The sequence below is a fragment of the Mizuhopecten yessoensis genome, unplaced genomic scaffold (assembly GCF_002113885.1).
Source record: "Mizuhopecten yessoensis strain PY_sf001 unplaced genomic scaffold, ASM211388v2 scaffold716205, whole genome shotgun sequence".
Classification (NCBI taxonomy): Eukaryota; Metazoa; Mollusca; class Bivalvia; order Pectinida; family Pectinidae; genus Mizuhopecten; species Mizuhopecten yessoensis.
In genome coordinates, this window is record NW_018480000.1 from 78,190 (window position 1) to 103,235 (window position 25,046).

The 25,046-nt window shown below is 36.7% G+C and overlaps 1 protein-coding gene across 1 annotated transcript; it reads right to left on the minus strand.

Annotated features, from left to right (window-relative positions):
* Window positions 1-15,507: 15,507 nt before the first annotated feature.
* On the minus strand, window positions 15,508-23,386 carry LOC110442081 (prostaglandin reductase 1-like). Its single transcript, XM_021485514.1, has 8 exons — window positions 23,329-23,386; window positions 22,483-22,597; window positions 21,935-22,011; window positions 21,436-21,553; window positions 19,416-19,568; window positions 17,104-17,209; window positions 16,747-16,865; window positions 15,508-15,896 (listed from the first exon to the last, which is right to left on the minus strand). The coding sequence occupies exons 1-8, from the start codon at window positions 23,382-23,384 to the stop codon at window positions 15,786-15,788; spliced, it is 855 nt and encodes a 284-aa protein (XP_021341189.1). The 5' UTR covers window positions 23,385-23,386; the 3' UTR covers window positions 15,508-15,785.
* Between the last annotated feature and the right edge of the window lie 1,660 nt (window positions 23,387-25,046).

Here is a 25,046-nt window from a genome sequence, read left to right on the forward strand (position 1 = left end):
CAACTCAGGTGACCTGTTAGGCCCATGGGGCTCTTGTTTTAAAGTACTGTATTAGTTGGATGTGTTGATATTGGCTTCCACTAATAATCCCACTACTTACCTATAATTAGATGTGGGTTACAGGGACATGTCACATGCTTATTAAGTGTGCTGCAAAATATATATATATACTGTGATGCCCATTCATTATATATAATATCTTCCATTGTATATATAAACGAGTACCTGGTAGTATTTGACATGTCCCTATAGACTTAAGGTTATGGAATTATGCACTATAGAAATATTCAAATTTCAAATATTTCATATCAATATGGATTGAGTGTCGGTGCTATATATTTAAAAAAAAAACTGTTCAAAACAGTTGATTCTCAAACAGAATTTGTTCTGTATCAAAAAAAAAAATGTTTTTGGGCTGAAATATCTATCCTAGATGTTATTATTAAAAAGAGTTATACAATACTTATCCACAAGTTTTTGAGTCTTGAACCCAAATGTTAAGCACATGTATCAGTAAACTGAATATTTCTCTTGGAATCTGCTTCAAACTTTGGGGGAAAAGTCCTATTTGTACCATATGCTCCCCTGAGTGATAAAATTAATTTGGAAAAGGAACTGAAATACAAGACATTCTTCATTTTTGAAATTATATCTAAGTTCCCTAAGTTTATGATCTAGTGCCAGTCACTTTTCATAAATAAAGATGATGAGATTAATTTAATATAATAAAATAACCTTGCTATAGTGATATGTACACATATATAGTATAAATATATTTTATTATGAATTTTTTCTTGGACTTAAAATTAACCTAGAGAGGTCAAGTTAGATCAAATGTAAAAATAAGCAGTTAATGTCCTGGGTATAATAAATTGTATTTCATTATAAATATTCTTCGTGTATTTTAGATTTGCTTATATCTGGTAGATTGCAAGATTCTATACCACCAGGTCTAAATTAACATATAGGACAGTCTTTGAAAAATGGGACAAAATCTAAACAAGCTACTTGGGGTGGGCGACTCACTGAGGGTAGGTTAACTAATTTGATTGGTTTGGAAGAACACTGAACAGATGTACATGTCCTTTACCTGTTAACTCACAAAATACATGAACACAAACTTTAAACCATGAATTTATAACACAGGAAAATCAGCAGAAATCAATAAATTTTGCTTACAACAAAGAAGACAAGTGATGTGAATGATAAATGTTGAATCAACTAACTCAGCTTAGCTTTCTGACATCAACTATAAGACAAGACCTCATTAATAATATAAACCAAACCCCTCCCCCCTCCCCAAATCAAACCAAACTAGAATTCTTCAACGAGGCTGTGTACGAAAAATAACATAAATCAAGATGAATTTTAAAATCTCACTTTATATTTGAGTATGTGGTGACTGATTATGACAATATTTCTGCGCTCTTACCGAGTTTGGCATCATTACACCTTCACAATATAAATCCTCAGCAAACTACTTTCATTTGTCTCATTCTGGTTGAAAATGACGTACAACAGATTAATAAATGACAGTGATTCTCACTAATAAGAACTATATCTAAACCTTTGGATTTTAGGCCAACGAAACTAAATTGTCATTTGAATAAATAAACATGTAGCAACTTCACAGACATTTTCTAAGTTCTCAATGGCTCTTTAGAACACTCGAGTTTCTTTCGGAAAAGTTTATAACTCTGGATTATTCCAGCCATTTTAGAATATATTAATGTGTGATTCCTAACACTAATATTTTAAAATGTATGCGTAAATATAATAATTAATATTTGAATATATCAACTAAAATTCTATATTGGTGTTAGTTATACTTCCTGTTGAAAAATAAGCTAGTTTTACACAGCTCCCGTTTATCGGACTCGTGATCTAAGTACAACGGGAGCAGTCATTTTCAAACATTTCTTCTTTGTCGGTCTCGCGAGAGTCTCGTTCTTTATAAGATATCTCATAAACTTTTCTTTATAAGATATCTTATATCTTTTATGAGATATCTTATATAATATATAAGATATCTTATAAAGAAAATTAATTGAGATATCTTATAAAAGATATAAGATATCTTATATATTATATAAGATATCTTATAAAAGATATAAGATATCTTATAAAGAAAAGTTTATGAGATATCTTATATCTTTTATAAGATATCTTATATCTTTTACAAGATATCTTATAAAGTATATAAGATATCTTATAAAAGATAGAAGATATCTCATAAACTTAAAATAAGATATGTTATATGTTTATAAGATATCTCATATGTTTATAAGATATCTTATATGTTTATAAGATATCTCATATGTTTATAAGATATCTTATATAATATATAAGATATCTTATATAATATATAAGATATCTTATATAATTTGGTTAAGTACTGGATCAACATTGCTCCATGAATAAATGACAACTTGGCTTGCCATAAAGATATCTAGCAGATAAGTTCTATTTCAAACACCTTTTAATAAGGAGTCTCGTTGGGTGCATCATTAATCATCTAAGTAGCACGCTTTAGAATGTTCGTGCGTCCGTCTTTGACGAGACGCGTTATGCTATGGCGTTATCTTGCTGGGTAGGTCGCTGACTTAGCGTCAACAATTACTCTTTGCTACTTGATTCTCTGTACTAACGTTTATTGGAAGGAAAACTCGGTAAACCTCGTGTCTTTATACTATCATAAAAAAACTAGCTCGAATTAGATAAACATGATAACCAACCATCCTCTGTTACACAACACACGGAACAATACATGTGGACTTTGAATTGTATTCACTTCCGATTGTGGCCGCAACAGTCGGAGACCATACCCCTTTCCTGGAGAAGGACCTCTCTGCAAGATCTTTCTAAACACATAGTTCTTGGAAACAATACGTCCATTCCAACTTATCATGTGCCATTAACCGAAAATCATGTCGCATGATCCTTCCACCACCTACAATATAGTATATACGTCAAAACTATAGTTCACTGTTTCAACATTGATATGCTTTACAAAAACTTTAATGAAAACGTTCGTTAAATTTTTCATAAAGTGTACATGAACATGCCAATATATGCAAAAAGCTTTGCTTTTTTTCAGTTTAGTTAAAATTCATATGTTTTCTTTCACAGTTTAAGTTAACTTATAACTAAACAAAACTTAATTAATTCAATATCAATCATTCATGCTAAAATACGATGTTTTTGGCGATTATCTACTGTCGCAAAATGTCTTGCCCGATACGTTACTAAACAAAACACCCATAATACAAGCATTTATTTTCGGTGAATACAAGTTTATATTGACTAAAGGTATCTTATATCGCATATCAATCCATCCACATTAATTCCGCAAGCACACATCAACTATCCTGCTTGAAGCTCGGTACTCGTGGTTTGTCCGTTAAAATTTCAACAGATACATGTCGGCCCGATTTCTAACCCCGACACGATTTCTAACCCCGACACGATTTCTAACCCCGACACGATTTCTCACCCCGACACGGTTTAGTAAGATTTCTACAATTTCTAACCCCGACACGATTTCTCACCCGACACGGTTTAGTAAGATTTATACAATTTCTAACCCCGACACGATTTCACACCTGGGTGTGAAATCGTTCTAAAATTGCTGACTTCGCAACACGATTTCTCACCTCTGTACGACGTCTCACCTTGGTGAGTAATCGTTTTAGGAGTAGGCATATTGACCGTTGCCATGAGTACGAACACTGATTTTGATTTTGGGGGATTGTGGTATATTTAGGCTTGTTTATTTAGAAACTACTCCACAAACTTCAAACTTTGTCAAACTTGTTCGAACTTCAATTTTTAGCTCACCTGTTCCGAAGGACCATGGTGAGCTTATACCATACCGCAGTGTCCGTCGTCCGTCCGTCAACTTTTCCTTTAAAAAGCTACTTGTCCTGAACGACCCAGTAGATTTAGACTAAATTTGGCCTGGAGCATTCTGAGGCCATGGGGAGTCAATTTTGTATAAACGGACTTGATCTTGTATAAACGGTGGGTGTGGCCCGTTTGGGTGCAGAGGGCGGGGCTCAAAAAGGAAGTTGAGGTTTAAATCTTTAAAATCTGTTTGCTTATGAACCATTTGAGGGATTTTATCCGAATTTGGCCTGGAGTATCCTTGGGCAAAGGGGTCTAAAGTTTGTTTAAATGATGGGTGTGGCCCCATTGGGTGAAGAGTTGTGGAGCTCAATAGGGGAATTTGAGTTTTAATTCTTTAAAATACTTCTTTTTCTGTACCATTGGAGGGATTGTTTGTAATAAGAATAGTATCCCATGGTTGCTTTATTTTATCCAGGTGAGCGATACAGGCCCTCTGTGCCTCTTGTTTTATCCTATCTCAACACATTTGACTTACAATGGTATACACATATATGTAACATACACAGATTTAGTGTATAAGCATGCGTGGTTGTGCAGAGGGATACAAGTATCATAGTAAGAGAGGTGTACTGCAGTTACATATAATACATGTAGTCACTAATGATATTCGATGTTAAGATTCCAAACAGATCTAAATATGGCCTATCATATGCTGAGTCATTTCGGGCTATAACAATTTCTGTTCTGATTTATGGACCACAATACAAATTGTTTAATTGAATATTTTAATCGTGTTCTTGAAGATGGGGAAAAAGGCCAACATCTTCCGCAAAATGGCTGCTGCAGACTGACTTCTGATTAGTCGAAATGTATGCATTGTCCAATATCCCTAGGTAAAAGTGTGCAGTGTCACTACGAACACTACCTCGATCTGCGTTGGTTTTATTTTATTTAACAAAATGTCCGTGTTAGGTCGGGTCCTGATTGGTCGACATTTAGATATTGACCAATGTTATAGATTTGATATGTAGATGTATTATATAGGGTAGCCAACGGTTAGCCAGTTAACCTGTTACTAGGGCGAAAGACCACGAACCGGTTACCAAAATCCTTAACCGAAAAGTTGGACATTTACTTACTCCTTTTGGGAGCCCCATGTTTCCCTGGCTTAGACCTACAAACTATCTACATTTGTATAGATGCGACCAAAATTTGATAGTTTTGTTATAAAAACAGTGTTCAGGGATTACATGTTAGTGCTAATTTTGTACTCTAATTTAAATATTGACAAAGAAATGTCGCCAACACCATAAGCAATTCTGAACAGATTTTACCAGGAAGCCAGAATACAAAGTTGTGAAATATCAACTTTCTGAGATAGAACGCGCCTTTACATGCGAGATGTAAAGATAATCCAAAGGGTACACACTTGAATGAGCAAGCATGTCTTAAAACGTTTGTCAAGCAAATTTTGTTCTAAAAAATAATATTACCGCATATGATTTCGAATACAGTTAACTGTAATTGAATCCGTCTTACTGCATTCCGACATTCATTGTCCATGAAATATACTTACTGAGGTTACATGCAACTATTTCCTGTGTTAACCTTGAAATACACGAGTTAACTATCATGCTAATTAATATATACATGTATGTTTGTGGTGTAAATACGTTCCAAACATATAATGTATTTGTTACTGTTTAATATTTGACTACCAAATTGACCGATTAATCGGTTACTCGATCGGTAGAAGAGTAACCGGTTACAAAAATAAGACCGGTTTGACAACCCTAGTATTATGGTATTGCGATCATTTTCTGATGCATCACTTCCGACTACTGGGTTAGCTTCGGCACCTTATGATGTAACGGTTCCTGTTACGAGCAGATATTGTTATACTTTATAATAAAAAAGGAAATGTATGTACCCTTCCAGAGCAATGATTTCACATCTGCTTTAGTAAGTTCACGTTGTGTAAAAAATCGTGTCCTTTGTTCCTTTGGCCAAAGAAAGGTGTCCTTTGTTAGATATATTATTTTATATATGGTATATCTCGCGCAAATTGTCTTTTAAAAACGTCTCTATGTTTAGGATATTAAGTGGAATGAAAAGTATATGAATAATAGATAAATAGATAAATACAGGTACTGCCATCAAAATAAGTGATAGCATATGTGTTAGTTCTCTAATAATAATAATAAATAATATACAACATTTATATTTAACGCCCTATATAATTGGGAACATTACTCTAAAGCGCTTTACACCATATGGATAATAGTAATTAATACTTATCCTATTTTATATCAAAGAAGATGAGATCACTTGTTAGGTAAATTATGATGGTAATATATAGTGATAACCGTGGTTTATTCCTGAATTGATTAAGACAGTGATGTGGCTGGCTATTGCATGATGTACAGATGTTTAGAAGATATCATCGTAACATGTGCTTCAAAATAATCTACTAATATTATATCAATCAATGATATTGTCTTTAAAAAGAAATGCTGTAGATTGTAAGGAAACCTGAACAGGATAGACATACATTCAACAACACTCTAGAATTGGATATTGACAATTTCATTTATTTGAAAATAAAAAGAAGTTACGATGAAACACAATGAATAGTATGGAAAGTTGAGTTGGACAAATGTTAATAAGACCATCAAATTACTACAACACGATAGGACGTTGAAGGACTTTACAGGGTGGTAGATTACTGTGAGCGTTGCATATTGAGATGTCAGTTCGTGTTGGGCTGTTTGAATCTGATGGAAGTGTGTTGAGAGCAGACAAGTAGCGTTTCGTAACCTTATAATCGCGGAGCTATTTGTTTTCCGTCGTTGGTATTAACATATAGAATCTACGGATTTTACTTGGCATTGATGAACTGACATTTGATTTTTACCCTGAGATTTCTCTACATTGGTAGCTCAATTATTCTGTGTTTTTCTGTGGAAAGTAACACACTGCTGCTATACGACAAGTATCGTCACAATTTTCTGTAAAAAAACGTTACAAATTTGAATGTTTCAGAATATTATTTATCTATGTTTCTTCAATTTGATTTTGAATAAAAAAAAAGTGATGTCCATGGTTCTTTTTGTAGATAATGCTGTGATGATCATCAGTTGTTGAACCAGTTTAAATACTGTTAATGACCTTCATGAGTGTCTTATATTAACTTTCGGTAGTCCAGGTCAATCACATATGAGATGGATTTTATTTGTGTCTACAATTAAACAACTAAATATAAAGGAAGAGGGGAGAGTTAATATGCTATTTTGGCAGTCCTGGTCAGTCTTTGATATGGATCTTATTTGTACCTACAAGTGATAATGCTATTTAGGGGATAACATTACTTTATTTTGAAATTTGCGGCGGTATATTGTGGTTATACAGGCGCAAACTATCTTGATTGACCAATCAAATGTCATGTTATATCTCAAATTAATTAGAATTTTGTTTATAAAGTTTTAAAATCCTCAATATGATGTGCCTCTTTGGATATGCACACGTGACGTTTGACTCTGTATCAACGTAGCTGTTCCGTAAGTATCATTGCATTAATGATACTTACACAAATGCACACTAACAATATGAGAACAAATAAATATGATGCAAGATGTATGAATGTTTATAATGTAAACATGTAGATTGAACAGTTGTTTTTAAGGGCTATGGTAAATATGAATAAAGATAATTATTGTAGTATTATTAGCTCACCTGGTCCGAAAGCGTCGTCCGTCCGTCCGTCGTCCGTCCGTCAACAATTTCTTTAAACGACTTCTTCTTCTTAACCGCCGATTGGAATTTAACTAAATTTAACTGGAAGCATCCCTAGGTGGCGGGGATTCAAAATTGTACAAATGGTGGGGCTGACCCACCAGGGGGCTGAGGGGCGGGGCAAAAAGGGGGCAATTTGGCTATATTGCTTTAGACGACTTCTCCTCTGGAACTAAGAGACGGATATCAACCATATTTGACTGGAAGCATCCCTAGGTGGTGGAGATTCAAAATTGCACAAATGGTGGGGCTGACCTCAAGGGGGCTGAGGGGCGGGGCCAAAGGGGGACAAATTGGCTATATTGCTACAAACGACTTCTTCTGTAGAACTATGCACTGGATATCAATCATATTTAATCAAAAGCATTCATGAGAGGCATGGATTCAAAATTGTACAAATGGTGTGGCTGACCCCTAAGGTGGCTGAGGGGCGGGGTCAAAAAGGGTTATTTGGCTATATTGCTATAAACGACTTCTTCTGTAGAATTATGCCATGGATATCGATCATATTTGGTCAGAAGCATTCATTGGAGGCAGGGATTCAAAACTGTACAAATGGCGGGGCTGACCCCCCGGGCTAAGGGGGTGGGGCAAAAAAAATTATGACTCAGATGTGACTATTATATATACAATTGCTGAGTATAAAGAGAAGAATGCACATTTGCTTCCAGGATGGCCCTACGGTCTGGCCCCATCCTTGGAGACATAGTCCCTAGGCCATATCTCTAAAACGGTTGAGATCCCCACCCCAAAACTATATATACAAATGCTGGGCATAAAGAGACGAATGCAGTCATTATATTATAATAGACCCTGGGGTCTGACTGGACCCCTAGGGACCTAGTTTCTTAGTCACAGCTTGGAGACAGTTGAGATCCCCACCCTATAACCATATATGCAACTGCTGAGTATAAAGAGATGAATGCAGATATTCTTCTAAGATGGCCTTGGGGACTGCCCCATCCTTGGAGATTTAACCCCTGAGTCATAACTTCGAAATGGTTAAGATTCCCACCCCAAACTATATATACAATTGTTGGACATAAAGAGACGAATGCAGTCATGATGTTAGAATTGACCCCAGGGTCTGCCCCACCCTTACAGACTTAACCCCTGGGTCATAACTTTGAAACGGTTGAGATCCCCATCCCAAAACTATATATACAAATGCTGGGTAACAAGAGACAAATGCAGTCATGATATTATAAATGATCCTGGGGTCTGGCCACAGCCCCAGGGACCTAGTTTCTGAGTCACAGCTTGGACACAGATGTTATCTCCACCCAATAACCATACATAAAATTGCTGGGCATGACAAATCTAATACAGATATGCTACAAGGATTGGCCTTGGGGTCTGGCATATTTCCTTGGATCTCATTTGGAGAATGTTTTGCCATGATTGCTTAGATATCCAGGTGAACGATACAGGCCCTCTGGGCCTCTTGTTATTTTAGAATTACTAGTCATGTATTTACCCCCTTGGTATTTGATTTTAAGGGAAACTTTTCACTGGGGATTGGGGATAGGGGTTAGGGTAGGCGGTGGAAGGTGGGGTTTTACAAAGAGCTGACTCAGGACTTGCAGAAACGACCGCCTAGTCACCAAATTTCTACACCTTTTAGATTTGGCAACAAAAATTTCAGTTTGGAGGTATTTTTTGGAGACACAATTTTTAACAGGCTGTTACGCCAGCAAAATTGTTGGAAAACATATCATTCTGTCCCTGTGTAGGTGGTATTGCCTGGTGAGGTACCCTTATTGACTATATAATAATGCAAAAAAAATACCGTATTCAATCATCCACGTAGACGATATTTCACTTTACTCATTTACTGTTATAATGTAAAATATCATTCAATCCTCCAATGTAGGCGCTATTTCGCTGTACCTATTGACGGTGTTGTACATGCCATGCTGTAGGTGTTAAACCAGTAAAAAAAACGTAAATGAAAACTTTTATCATTTGGTCAAAGAAATTGAACACAGCGTGTGAATATAAGTGAGCTGCCTTTGTATTATATATAATGAATTATAATTGTGAAACAAAAAACTAAGGCGTACAATCACTTTTATACATTAAGCAAGCAGATAATCATCGCAATGTGCACATAAATGAATAAATAAAGGGTGGTATCTACATGACGTCTTTACAAAGAGCCTTAAATGCAGACATGAAGAGGTGAGTTTTGATGTCTTTCTTGAATTTTGCCAGGGTATTTGACTTTCTAATAGCAGGTGGTAAGCTATTCCACAACGTGGCCGAAACCCTCCCAAAACACCGGTTTCCATAGGTCACAGTACGAGATTTTGGAACACACAACTATGATTCTGACTCCGACCGCAGTGATCGTGACGGCTGACACAGGGTAACAAGCTCCTGTAGGTACTGCGGAGTTGTTTCATTCAGCGCTTTTATCTGTACACCATAATTTTGTACTGCGACCTGTATCGTACAGGTAACCAGTGCAATGACTATAGCACACGTGTGATGTGCTCTCTGTCGAGTACGAGTAGCCAGCTGTGGTGCAGTGTTCTGGACCCTCTTCAGCAACTAGTTAGTTTGTCAGATATACCGCAGAGCAGGGCGTTACCATAATCCAACCGAGAGGTAACAAGTGAAATTTGGCAATAGCGTTCACTTGTTTCTCCATGTTCAGTGAACTATCAACGTATACCACTAGGTTTTTAACAGCTAGGAAAGTCTCAATAGTTCTGGCACCGACCTTCAGCTGGAGAACCATTGTCTGCTGACACTTTGGGGAAAATACGATTAGTTCTGTCTTTTCCTGATTAAGCTTTAGCATGTTGACGTTCATCCAGGTACTAATATATATCAGACAAGCTTCCAGATTTTCTGTAAATGTATCCCAACTGTCCTGTGGTTTGATGACCATGTACATTTGTGTGTCATCAGCATAGCAATGATAGCGAAGACTATGGCAACGACAAATCTCTCCGATCGGATTGGAGTACAGGTAATATTGTTGTGGTTCTTACACCGACCCTTGAGGAACCCCGAAATCTAGTACTTTGTCCTGTGAGGTTGTAGATCCGATGGCAACACTCTGTCGTCGTTCACTCAGATAATACTGTATCCAGCATGGTGCGGTTTCAGTTACTCCATAAGAGTAGCTGTCAAAACCAGCATGATAAGCACCGCTTTGCACTTGTTATCTAATGCAGAAGCTACGTCATTATGTACACGTAGTGTCCCATGCGGTAGGTCGATTGCAGGTTGTCATGGATATTGTTTGCATGGAGAACCTATAAACGCCGGGACACAACCTTCTCCAAGATTTTAGACAGATGAGGCAGATTTGATAATTGGCGGTAGTTCTTCAACTCTTCATTGTCCATTCCAGGCTTCTTCAATATGGTCTAACATGTTCCTTCTTGAAACACAATGGAACCTTTGACTCAGTCAATGATTTGTTCATGATTGAGGTAATCAAGGGAAGTAGTGCTTCAATACATTGATTTAATAGGTATGTAGGTAGTGGATCAAGCTCACAAGACTTCGATTGTGAGGACATGATGATATTGCGCAACTCGCCCACGGTTGTTGGTGAGAGCTTTGTCAAAGGTTCCCCATCAAATTTAATGTCAGCAGTCATGACAAAGATATTATTGTCAGCAGTAGAGTTCACTTCCGATATATTTTTCCTGATAGAGTTGATTTTATTCAGAAAGTAATTACTGAACTTGTTTTACAAGTGTTTTTCAGAATTACAGCATGGCAGGATAATTTCACCTTTCTGACCCACTAGGTTTTTGGTGAGTCTAAAAAGCTGTCTATGGTCCTTACCACATTCTTCAATTCTTTCGAGATAATAAGCCTTCTTTGACTGAATGAGAAGTGAACCAACTAGTCGACATTGTTCCCTTTAAATGTGTTTGTGAATGGTTAATTTGGTCCTTCGCCACTGCCTCTCTGCTTTACTACAGTTCTGTTTTTCTAAGCGGATATTTTCATTATACCACTGGGCATTCGGGCACCGAGCGTCACTTTAAGTTTAAGGACACTCCATTCAGAGGAATAACTGACTTACAGTGATCAGCTGTTGTTGGCTTGATGACATGTATATTCTCGTACGATACTGATGATGTCGTGTTGAAGTATCGTAATGGATCTATTTAGGTGAACCTAATTGCGTTTAAATGTGTTTAAGAATGTGCGCGCGTTTTTCGTTAATCAAGGGGCCAAAACACTGCCAAATGAAGTCTAGCCGTGCCTGTAATGCATTAAACTCTGAAGACAATCGGATAATATTTGTGAGAGTTAATAAACAGAAACTGCAGATACTGATGTTTTTCGTTATGCAAGGGGCCATAACTCCGCCAAATAAAGTCATCGTACTTGGCCGGACCCTTAAGGCATTTATTCATGAGACCAAGTTTGACGAAAATCGGTTAACATTTGTTGTAGTTATTGCAAGGAAACGAAGCGTGACAGACAGACAGACAGACAGACAGACAAACCCAGATTAATATCCCCCGTTGCAGTGAAAGCGGGGGAATAATAAACTATATAATGAATATATATGAATACATAGATTGATAGATACATATTAGGCATGTTGTACATTGAACTACTACTCATTTGAAATCATGTCAGCTCATCTATTACATGTTCACTGAGGCAAGTTTTAAGACACCACGGACAAAATCCATCCCCATGAGAGTTGGGGTGAGAAATCGTGCCGGGTAAGTAAGGTTTTGCACGATTTCTCACCCGGGTGAGAGATCTTGCAGGGGTGAGAAATCGTGTTGCAGACGCAGCACTTTTAGCACGATGTCTCACCCGGGTGAGAAATCGTGTCTTGGTGAGAAATTGTGCCGTTACACAATTATCTTACACGATAATACTGAAGTCTAACATTGTTGTACAATGTGTAAATTTAAAGCGAATACCGAATGAATTTACTTTTGCTGACGTTAACAGTTTTGCTGACCAGATACGTTTTAAACAGATACGTTGTAAATGGTTCTATAATCGTAGCTTCTAACAAAGACACTCTAGATTCTAGTTTGTTTCGTGGGATTTTCATGGGAACAATGGAATAAGGCGTTTTACAAACTGTGCTTTCATCAGCTGGCTTAGTTTTCAAGGGGAATATCTTCGAATCTTAGGATATCCAAAGACATGAATGCATATATAATAAATGTTTATTTGCGTACGTTATTGTAGATGTTCAAATAAATTTAACTACTATAAATGGATTTAAAGGATTAATTAGTGAAAAGCTATGAAAGAAAAGGGTGGGATATGTGAGGATAATGAATTTCATCACTTGGAAAATATGTAACGTATATGTTCTCTTTGGTCACGTTTCTGTTTTGGTGCATTATTTTCCCAGACAAAATCGACTTGGTTATGTGAACATTTGAGATAGGTGCATATATTTCACAATGTGTAAATTTAAAGCGAATACCGAATGAATTTACTTTTGCTGACGTTAACAGTTTTGCTGACCAGATACGTTTTAAACAGATACGTTGTAAATGGTTCTATAATCGTAGCTTCTAACAAAGACACTCTAGATTTTAGTTTTGTTTCGTGGGATTTCCATGGGAACAATGTAATAAGGCGTTTTACAAACTGTACTTTCATCAGCTGGCTTAGTTTTCAAGGGGAATATCTTCGAATCTTAGGATATCCAAAGACATGAATGCATATATAATAAAGGTTTATTTGCGTACGTTATTGTAGATGTTCAAATAAATTTAACTACTATAAATGGATTGAAAGGATTAATTAGTGAAAAGCTATGAAAGAAAAGGATGGGATATGTGAGGATAATGAACTTCATCACTTGGAAAATATGTAACGTATATGTTCTCTTTGGTCACGTTTCTGTTTTGGTGCATTATTTTCCCAGACAAAATCGACTTGGTTATGTGAACATTTGAGATAGGTGCATATATTTCATCACAAGTGATCATTACATCGATTTAAATTTTGTTTTAGTGATAATGTCAAGTAGCACGAGATTAACACTTGACTAATGCAATGTGAAACGTACATGTAGGAATGGTAACGTATCTGTTTAAGTTTTTAATGAGAGTAGCGATTGAAAACAAGTGACATGTACGTACGCTAGCGTACAAACGTTTTGTAATTGCGTCTGGAACTTTTTCGAAGTTGTTTTCAATATTAAAGTTTGTTATAAAGCTACTTGTTCAAATTATGTGAACAGATACGTTATAAGAACAAATTATATCCTTGTTTTAATGCATAATAATTTGTTTCTTCTCAAATATAGTTTACATTAATAGTTGTTAATCAAAATAAGTACAAATAACAAACCATTTCGATTGAAGATGCTATAAAATTTGATTTGTATCTCTGGCTGGTAAGGTAACATATACGTAACAATATGATACTCAACTTAAAAGAGATACAGGCAAGGTAGTATCTTTGTTGTGTTGCTGAAGAACGAATGTTTTGTACAGTAGATATGCACTAGTGGATGATGATTTTTTTTTTTTAAACTAAACCAATGAAAAATTCTAAGAATGAAATAAATATTATGAAAAGTTCTTTTTACACAACCAATACAATTTTCAATGTGACGTTTCGCTGACTAGTACGATATGTACACTGTCACCTTCATCAGAAAAATGACCAGTGAAGCGTATGCACACAAAGGTGTAAAATGTGTACGAGTTGTCCACAAAATCGATGTCGATTTCGGCTACACTGTATGTACAATAGTTGTTATATATGTACTGTAATGACTCGATTCAGCTATGCTTTGTTGAATATTGTGAAATAAATATTGTTTTTGAATACATCGGTTTTGAATTATTTCCGTTCGAGACCAAATGCATATTTTCATATACGATCAGAAAAACGTGTTAGCATTTGTTGCAGAAATGTCTGTTTTTATGACACAGTCTATCTTGGATTCGCGAATATGATTAATTTGAAAAAGAAAAACATTTTGTTTTGAAGAAGTACTGGATCACGTCTGGGTTGAACACTTCTGTTTTCAAAACTGGTGAATAGTCAAAACGCTTTCGGTTAATTATCCAACACATGTTACTCTTTTGAGAAAAGATAACAAAATGTTCACAATGCAAAGTCCATTTCCCACTTTTACTGTATATGTACTGGCGCACGATAAGTGAAAATGAACGAATAGCAAATCTACATGCGAACAGATTATACAGAGTTACAATATCAAACACATAGTTCTAAAGCACACCAAGTGTTGTACCCGGGCCTTCCTGGCCCATCCGACCGAGGCCTTCCCTGGCCTCTCTTACGACAAGCTAACTTAACATTTATTCAAGAAGCAATGTCAATCCTATATCTCATATAACATATAATATATCTCATATAGTATATCAGATAGCTTATATATCATATAAGATATCTTATATACGATATAGGATATCTTATATTCGATATAGGATAGCTTATATATTATATGAGATACCCGATATAGTTGGCTTATACAAGTATATAAGATATTGTATATATTATTTAAGATATCGTATATCGTATATAACATCTCATTTAATTTTCTATATGATATATCTTACATAAAATATGAGATATCTCATATAATATATATAATTGAAATCTCGTTGCTATATAAAATGAGATTTCATGGCATTAAAAACCAGAAACTAAATTCAACTTCGAGAATCATTCGGAGCACATCAAGGATTTGGCCTTTTCCAGCACTCTTGGATGGACTGAGACATAATGGTGACAGGATCACATGTTGCCATCTCATTCCTATCTCTATGTCATCTTTGACTGACCTGGTCGCCACTAGATGGATAGCTCTTTGTCCCTTTCTTAAATTCCACAGTCGGGGACAATCAATGCACGGTGTAACTTAAATCGTAAGGTTTGACCTCAAATGTACTGTCTTACATGCTATAAGATGGACCTATTCTTTATTATCAATTACCTAATAATTGGTCTATTTTGTTACTCCTCTTTGTGTATATATTGTCATTGTTTACCACAATTGTAAGTAATTCTGTTATACTAAAGGTTGCAATTTCACATAAGCTTTTATTCAGCGATGTATGATATGTAGATATAAATATTTTAATGTTATCATGTGTTGTGTGGTTATGTTTCTGGTTCCATGACATCACGGTAGTTCTTAGCGATAAGACATCAGGTTATGCTGAGACTATCGCTTTTCCGGTGTTGGCACCATCGAACAATCCGACGAAGGCCTTAGGCATATTCTCAAACCCTTCGTATATCGTCTCTTTGTACTTGATTTTGCCCTTAAGAGAGAAAAGATCATGAACGTTTATAAATTCTATGTAGATTGTGGATTTATTGACGCAAAAATAATATATTTAAATACATTTCAGAATTATAATCAATAGTTTACGTGACAGTAGACCAAATTAGATGTGATATTGTCAACGATTAAACAAATAATTGGAAAACAAATATTCTTGGTACAACTTAAGTAACATGAGGTAAAGTTCTGTAGTTCATTAAGAGAACTGACACTTTCCTTGCTGACAAAATGGTATTTAACATCACGCAGCATGCGACGATTACTTAGATATTAGTTATTAGTTAATAAGGCATCCTCGATAGTCCAAGGTGTTACGCTTACTTACGCTCTCTGCACCCCTGGAATATGTCATAGCAAAATCGATGGCACATAGCTAGTATATTTATTTGGTCTCAGGTAAAACAACATGGCCAATCAATTGGCTTATACCTGTCCTTTGAGGATTAAAGAAGAGCGACACTCGGCTTTTTTTACTGTTACGCTTGATAAAAATCAAAGGATCAGACTATTCTTCTTCGTCTCATCCCCAAGGTTCTATGATATATTCCAGAGGTTCAGAGAGCGTACATAAACGTAACCCCTGGAATGTCGATGATATTAATCAGGATGATTTCCTCAAATAGCACGTTGGAAATCTTTAGTACTTTGGTTACATAAGTTATAATTATGAAGACTGTGGCTTTTCTCTCAGACAGAAAGTGATCAAATTTTTAGTAAGCATTAAATAGTCAGGATAACTGTTTCTGACTTTAGACACAATGTCATTAATGTTATGACCACTCTCTATTACTTCAGCCAACAAGTTGTCGAAGGTTTGTTGCATTTACCTCCTTGATCCACTGTGCCATTGCCCTTTCTCCATGCGCAAATCTTGGATACCACCTGGTCACAAGGAATCCCTCAACCATAAGCTGTTTGCTAAGGATAAGCATGAAAGGGTATTCACCTAGAAAATGCCAAAACATCCTTAAGCATAATAATATGGTGAAAACACGATAGTAAGGTATAACGACTTTGATGTTGCTTAAAACAGGATTTGAGGGTTCCGGGTAACCATGTATAAACATATTATAACACAGAACTACGACCAAGGGTATCAATGTAGTAGCTACAATCTAGAAGAAGAGTTCCACCCCAGAGCTGTTTTGTTTAAATGACTGCATACATTTACATATGACATATACCTGTTGGAGGCAGCTTGTCGTTGTACGAGGATATCTGTCCACAGATGGACACTCGGCCGAACTGCTTCATGTGTTTCAGTGCTGTAGCGGCGAAATCTGCTCCTACCTACAACGCAATTAGAACACAAGGCATTGCATCGCTTCAGCCTGTAGCTATTCCTATGCAACAACGAAGTCCGCACCTTGATAGTGAAATCTGCTCTTCTTACAACACAATGATTTACCATGAGAGCAAGAATGTAAATATGTTGTATTACCATGTACCCTACCACAATAGAGAAAATTGTTCATATTTAGCAATTTTGGACATTTGTTGAGGTCTATAATTGGCTATACGAACCATATGACCACAAATTCACTTCAATAAATGTCCTTAGTTGTTGCATAATGTGTTAAATAATGTTTTGATCATCAAATAACATGGAAGGTATGCAAATTGAAAGGTGGAAAGTCCTGCGTTTGGCAGAGAGCATTGCGTCGTTTTAATTGAAATGACATCATGAAGTGAATATTTGACCTGCTTTTTCTAAAAATAATAACGCCAAGTTAGCATCATAAAGCGCCGATATCCAATTAATTATGATCCAACTAAAGCCCCAGTCACACTGTCGCGGTAATCCCCGGATGTTCCTGGTTCTATAAACCGTGGCAAACCGTGGTCATCTTTTCAAGTTTTGCCTGAACGGCGCTGTTAGGGTATTACTACTGTAAATCAAAGTGTCACTACGATTACACTAGAGTAGATGCCGACAGTTCTCTGACACAACTACGGACCACCACGATAGGCAACGATACGTCCAGGTTCTACTACGGTATCATCAATGATTATCCAGATAAGACTACGGTTTGTCCCAGGTTTCCAAGGTTATGCTACGGTCAACCAAGGTGGCGGTACGTCATCCCCGGTTCCGTCACGGTGTCACTGCGGTAACGCTACGGTTTTTCATGTGATGTCCCAGTGGATATACATTGGGACAAAATGTCTAACTCAAAGTCAGTTTTCTTTACCTGACCAAATAAGGAGCAAGTCTCAAACTACTTGAAGAACCGTATTGTTCTTTGTTGCTAAATAACTTGGACCATTACCATGTAGTATGTAAGTTGGTGCATGTCCAATTCTAGAAGCCAGTTAATCAGCTGAAGTTTGTTTCTGTGGTTGTTAACGACAACGTCTATGATTGGGCCCTTTCCAAGACAGGAGTACAACGTGAGTTGTCCCAATTTATAGCACCCTGACTAGGAACCGTAACTGCTGTACAGAAAACGTAGTACCACCGTAATATTGACGCAGTGTAACCGTGTCACACCTTGGAAATCCTGGAGCAAATGTGAATCGCCGTAGTCACCTTAATGAAATAGTAGTAGAAACGGCACATCCCGTGTTATTTCAAGTCATTCAGTAAATCACCTAGACTCTTTCAACCAGACGCTTGACCACTTGTAATTCAAGAGACTCTCTGTTCGGCGTAGTTAGCGCAGACAACAAGAGTCTGGTTGAACGAGACTATGAGACTATGAGTCACCGTGACTTCCGAACACTATACGGTCACCCACGGTGGCTACGGAAGCTTGCACGGCGGTTCTACGGCGGTCCTACGAAAAGGCCGGTGTGTTACTACGGTGACAACACGGTTTTCAAAATACCGTGCCTCAACACGGATTACTCCGGCTTTAATACGGACTCGCTACGGACACCCAGGGTTGTCCCCGGTTTGCACCACCGTAGCCCACCGGGGCTATATACCGGCAGAGTGTGCCAGGGGCTTTAATGAATGCAGGAAAAGATTTGGCATCTAATATATATTTAATACAAATATCAAACATGATGATATATGTATCACTATTTCCAAAACACTGAAATATGGTTTTATTTTTATAAAACAAAATGAACATGGCATTTGTTGTAATTGAACAGTGGCGACTAATCGTTGATTTTAAAGAATCAATCCTTATGCTCAATATCATTTCACTTACACGCATGAACATTAATATTGAGACGAGAGCACTGTGCAAAAGAAAAATACCTTCAGATGAAGGCACTGCGACGATTAATTTCGATGTGGACACAGCCTGACTGCAATAATTTAAATAAACGCTGACCCGTGATAAATACTATCTACGGGTCCAATTCACGTTATCCTCATATCCAGGAATTCAAATCGCGCCTCACCTCAAACATGTTTGGCAAAAAACAACACTGAAATGTATTGCCAAGAAGTGTGTAATTTGAACCTATTGACGTTATTATAAAACACAATGCTATAAATTCTCATGAAAATACTCAAAAAACCTTAGAAACATTGCTTACTCACATTGTCGAAAAAACAATCGAAACCATCTGGGGCGGCCGCTTTTAAAGCCTCGGATAGATCAACCTTCTTGTAGTTAAAAACCTCATCAAAACCTAACTCCTTCAGCCATTTGCATTTGTCGTCAGTTCCGGCACATCCCACCACTTTGCAACCCTGTTGATCAAGAAGCACATTTTTGACGATTAGGTTTCATCTGTCCATCTTGCTCTCCAGATAAAGATATGCACTTTGTTTTACAAGAAGATTGCCCCACTGCATCCCTCTCAAGTGAAACATGATTTAGACAATGATGCAACACCCTGCCAACTATTACAACTATTATACAAATCGCCTTTCCGACAAAGAGGTAAAATCCCGCCACTGTGTATCTGTATTAAACAAAAAACATTCTTGTAGTTTTAGATTTCATTACAACTCCATTAGTTATTTTTATTTGTTGTAAGTTCCGGCATACACACTTCTGTTAAAAATGCATTGATGTTTTGAAAGACATTTTGAACAGGAAATAAGCATCTTCCCGTGTTGCACCGCTTTTCTACTGTATACGGACTTTGAGTGTTTTCTTGAAGGAATAGATTTGTTCCGTAAGTAGTATTTTGCTTTATTTACAGAACACATAACAAACAATGTAAGATAAATTCTGAGAATTTATTAACAAGTCTGCAGATAAGGGGTGCTTGTCACCTTTAGCAATACCTCCCTTGGACCTTATGGAGAATATCCCAAAAGCTATTGACCCCATAGTGCTAAGAGCAGAGTGCTGAAAAGCCAACAATCCGTCTTGAACATGACTTGGACGACTAACTGACCTGAGGCTAATGGAAATTTATACAGTAGTCAGACCGCTTAAATGTCCGGAAGTCGGCAAGAGCTGAGAGTCACATCACTTAGGCCTGGAGTTCAACTGACTGTCTTAACATGTGCCATATAGAGTTGATGCATACAGTCCAGCTCACCCTAGGTCCTGGAGTTGGATTGACTGATTTGGGGTGTATAGTAGCAGACTGGCAACATTAATAATCCATGTTACATGTTACTACATGATGGCAGTTTACTGCCAAAGGCCCAGATAGTGAATAGTGAAGCTGTTTTAGTTGCCGAGGGTCAACAAAAGGAGGAATGTTACAGTGACAGGCAATCAATAAGCATAAAGTTGGTGGTAGGGGGAACGATGGTATACTGTATGGCTTGACCATCGGAAACGACTGGGCAGCTGGCTAGAACTGTCATGTGGCCATGCTAGGTCCTAGGATCGGATCTTCTTCTCGTTTCCTTATCAGTAAGGAACCAATACCCAATATATCACATGTAAATTAGGCAAAGAATGGAGACCCTCAGTTTACTGTGTTGCTGTCAGAACAGGGAGGTTATGGGAGGTCGGAATGCCCTGCTCGCTGGGCTTAGAGATACGAATAATCTTGACCCCTGTATTACTGATTGGTTGGATGCATGTTTCTTCTTTGACCGGCACTTAGGGGAGAGGTCATGTGATAAGACCGTTTTTACTCCAGATTGCCATGTTAATTCATGTTGACCCCTTCTATGCTGTGCCTAATATTTTATATTAGACTTCAATTTAAAGGCCAAATAATCAGAACTTTTAAAAACCGGAACCATTATTTGTAGAAGATACAACGCGGACTGTTTACCTTAAATAAAAGAGATAACAGTTGCAGTATCCCAAACTCACACCTGTTAGAAAGAATAAATACCGCCAGTTTATACCACTGTTAAACCAAACACGTTTCAAACAATGTGTCATCAACCTGCGTTAAATAAAACATATTTCAGACAATATCGTAACATCCCGCTTCCTTGCTTAATAAGGTTGTAATACACACTGTTCAACAAAATACAGTCCAGAAAATGTATCTCTAACCCTAGCGACTCTTATAAACAAGAAACGCTTTTCAAAGAGCAAGGAAGCGTCTTTGACAAAAGAGGAATTGTGTACGATCTTTTTCACGCATAGCCATCCTAGAAAAGGGGGAAATATGCATGTTAAGAAAGAATAGCATGCCTTTATTTTGGCGATTTGTCCGACAAGACTACCGACTGCCCCGGCAGCACCATTAACAAGCACTACGTCTCCTTCTTTTGGCTGGCAAATAACCAGAAAACCAAAATAAGCCGTCATTCTGAAATGGACAATTACATGTGTACAAAATTATACTGTTGAATTTCTTTATCAAGAGCTAGTCATGTCAAAATATAATTCCAGCTTGCCGAACCCTACTGTATTAAATCAGAATTACTCATTGGAATTCAAAGAACGTCAAAACTTACAATGTCAAAGTTCTAAACTGAAGACGTGCTCCTTCAGTCGGTGTATAGTAAACACGACTTATAGCCAGATGCAATAATGCTTCGACCGTGAACAGATACCATGTCGAAAATAGTTTCACCAATTCCAATTAATATACTGTGCTCGTCCAACGCGCTTGATGAATAAAGCAACTGACTTATAGTAACGCTTTTAGATGTGTAACACGAGTATTTGTGTGCATAGAAACACTTACCCTGTTAATCCCATGGCACCGAGGGCTAAAGATATATGCAGATCACCAAGTTCTGGCATGCGAACTAGCCTAGGCCTCTATTGCAAAACACAAAATATACAGAAAGGTAATGAACTCATCCAAAAATGATAGCGTAGGTTACGTTAAGGAAAGTGGGGATACTGACATATAATAAGGGCATGACAAAATTGATACGACCATGACAATTGACATCGCAATAATTTGTCTTATGCAGAATTTATCCAGAAACATGTAAGAATCGCACTCGACCCTGTTACGTGTAGTTCCGGATATCCGGAAGATATGACAGATTAACATTAGAGATGTAAGATATTCATCAGATAAAAGTGTCAGATATGGTTTTGAAGATATATCTTTCCGCTTTAATTAATGTTATAATTTACCGGGATCGACTGCTATCTATTGATACTACATCAGGTCGAATAGGATAATCTTTTATTTCGTTTCTGGACGTGTTCATAACCTTATATATTAGCCAATGGCTACTGTATCTCCCCCTTACTATCTTTTTCTGTCGCGATACGTACATGTGTTGTCATCCGATTTGCCAGATCATTTGACAGAAGTGTGTGGGTACGCCATCCTGCAAACACTCTAACGATGCTTCCTACTGGATGGCAGGAGTTTTTACTGCCGATCACCCTAAAATAAGCACCAGGAGTTATACATAGAATTTCATTTTTTGGTTTGCTTATGTCTCTGTCTTCTGTTACAGTATCCTTCTCACGGCTTAACTGTAACAGGAAAAAGCGAAATGTATCGCAAGACTGGAATTCGAGCCCGGGACCCTTCGAACTCTATTCGGACGCTCTATCAATTGAAGTACCTGGTCGACGATGATCGACCCTGTCCAGTTCCGTACAATAAATATATCAGTACGGAGAAAAATAAACATAAACTTAAACAATGCGGAATGAGCTAAACATAATTCATGTAAAATGGAATAAACAATTAAAATCCTGTCAATACGGAGTGAACTAAGCTGTTATCGCTGAATTGTCAGTGCTTGAATTAAATCAACAAACAACAGCACATCCCGCATTGCAAACATGCTCCGCGTGGGCTGTCAATTAGAAAAGTAACAATAACAACCTTTCCAGCTTTGGAAGATTATTTTTCTTTATAATCCTTTGCATGATAAACAAAGCAACAGTCAATAGAAAGGTGTTTTACTGTGAAAGGTGTGTCATGCCTTATGAAGAATCTTCTGAAATAATCATAAAAGGAAGTCAATACCTTTAAAGAGTATTTCATCAATCTTAATGACTGTCGGTTATCGCATAGAATCTATGATGGAACAAAAATGTTTGTTTGTTTGTTTGATTTTGTTTAACGTCCTATTAACAGCTAAGGTCATNAAGGTTTGGACTTACCTTGATATCTGTTCCCCCATCATGCCTTGTCCCGGCTCAAGTCCCCCAAACTCCATTGTCCTTCGGATAACAAGGTTCAATAAAATGTTAACATGTGTGAGTCTGAGGTTTTTGGCTTGAAATTTTTAAGCGTGTTGCGAGATGATTCATTTTAATTTCCCGTATACATCAATGTTTGTCTAGTAACATATGTCATATAGCAGATACAATGTAGTTTATTGTTTACACTGATATATTGTTGTTTCATTTTACATGGGGGAAGTATTCCTGAATGAAGGAAAATTCGTTTAGAATTTCTTTGTCTAAAAGGTAAAACATAAGTTATGGAACATTGATGAAACTGTTCAGCCTATTGGGTATCAGTACGTAGATATATTTTCGACTGTTTCTCTAGCTGTTGTTAGCTCCTTTATCACAACTGCATAATTTCTACGTAGTTTTTTTATGTCTGATCTTTCCAAGTTATAATGAGGTTTTCATTTTAATTGATTTTGAGCTGACTCTGGTTGGCTGAAACAACATCATGTGACCACCTGTAAAAGTAGTTATAAACCTGAGTGGTTTGCAGATGTTCAAAAAAGTTGACCTGCTATAAATAGATTCTGAAACTGGTGTTCAGAAAAGTTGGTAGAAACAGTGTTATTGACCTGCTATAAATAGATTCTGGAATTTTTGTGTTGATCAATGATTATTGCAGATATTTTAACGATTATTGCAGATATTTAATTATTTTATTTTTATTTTTCTGATACTTTTGTTTAATTGATTTTAAAATTTGTGACTAAAAAAGGGGGGGGGGGAATGTAAAACTATATCTTTTACATTTTTTTCTTCAATTTTGAAAAAATCAATTAAAATAATAAAACTATTGTAGCATGGTGATTCGGTCGATACATGGTTTTATCGACCTCATCACCATGCTATAATTGTATAATATTGTCATTGCTAATGTCAACAAACCAATTGGTTCATGTCACGAAAATGTTAGAAAAAAAACCTGAATTCTTAACATAAAAAAGCGATTGTTATAACTTTTAGGAACATGTTGGCCAATTTGCCAATTCAGATTCCCCCTTTTTGAAAATAGGTGTCACATGGNTCAATCAGAAATTCTGAAAAAAATGAATCAACATTACTGCGGCATATAATTGTTATATCTAAAGTATACATTGTAAAAATGTTCTATTACTGAATAATGCTGAAATGGAATGCCTCACTACAAAGAGAAAATAGATCTCTATAAGTGTGCTTTGTGCTTTCGTTGTCACTGTCCCTTTTACTCTTATTTTGAGGACGTGGCATTACTTTGATTTGACCTCGATTTACCTTCCGGGGTGACGTAAAACACGCTTACTATTCTGGGACACCAATTTTATACATCTTATGCTTTATCAGGGGTCTCCGTATACAGCTTTCCTATGCCCATACTTTGCCATAGTTTCATCGACGTTACGCTCGTATCACTGTTTGTTGACACATCGGTATTCTCTTGTTGTTTCTGAAATCTACTGACTGTTTCAAAGACATCTTTAGCAAAATAAGTTCACTACCATTAATAGTATAACGGGTTAGAAAAATTGTGTTGAGTATGTTAAGTATAACTTGAGTTATTCCTTTCTCCTGAAAGGAGGATAAAACGGGAAAGAATTTAAGAACCGACTGCAACGGCTGAACAGAAAGAAGTTTTTGAAACACATTATGACAAAGTATGATCAATC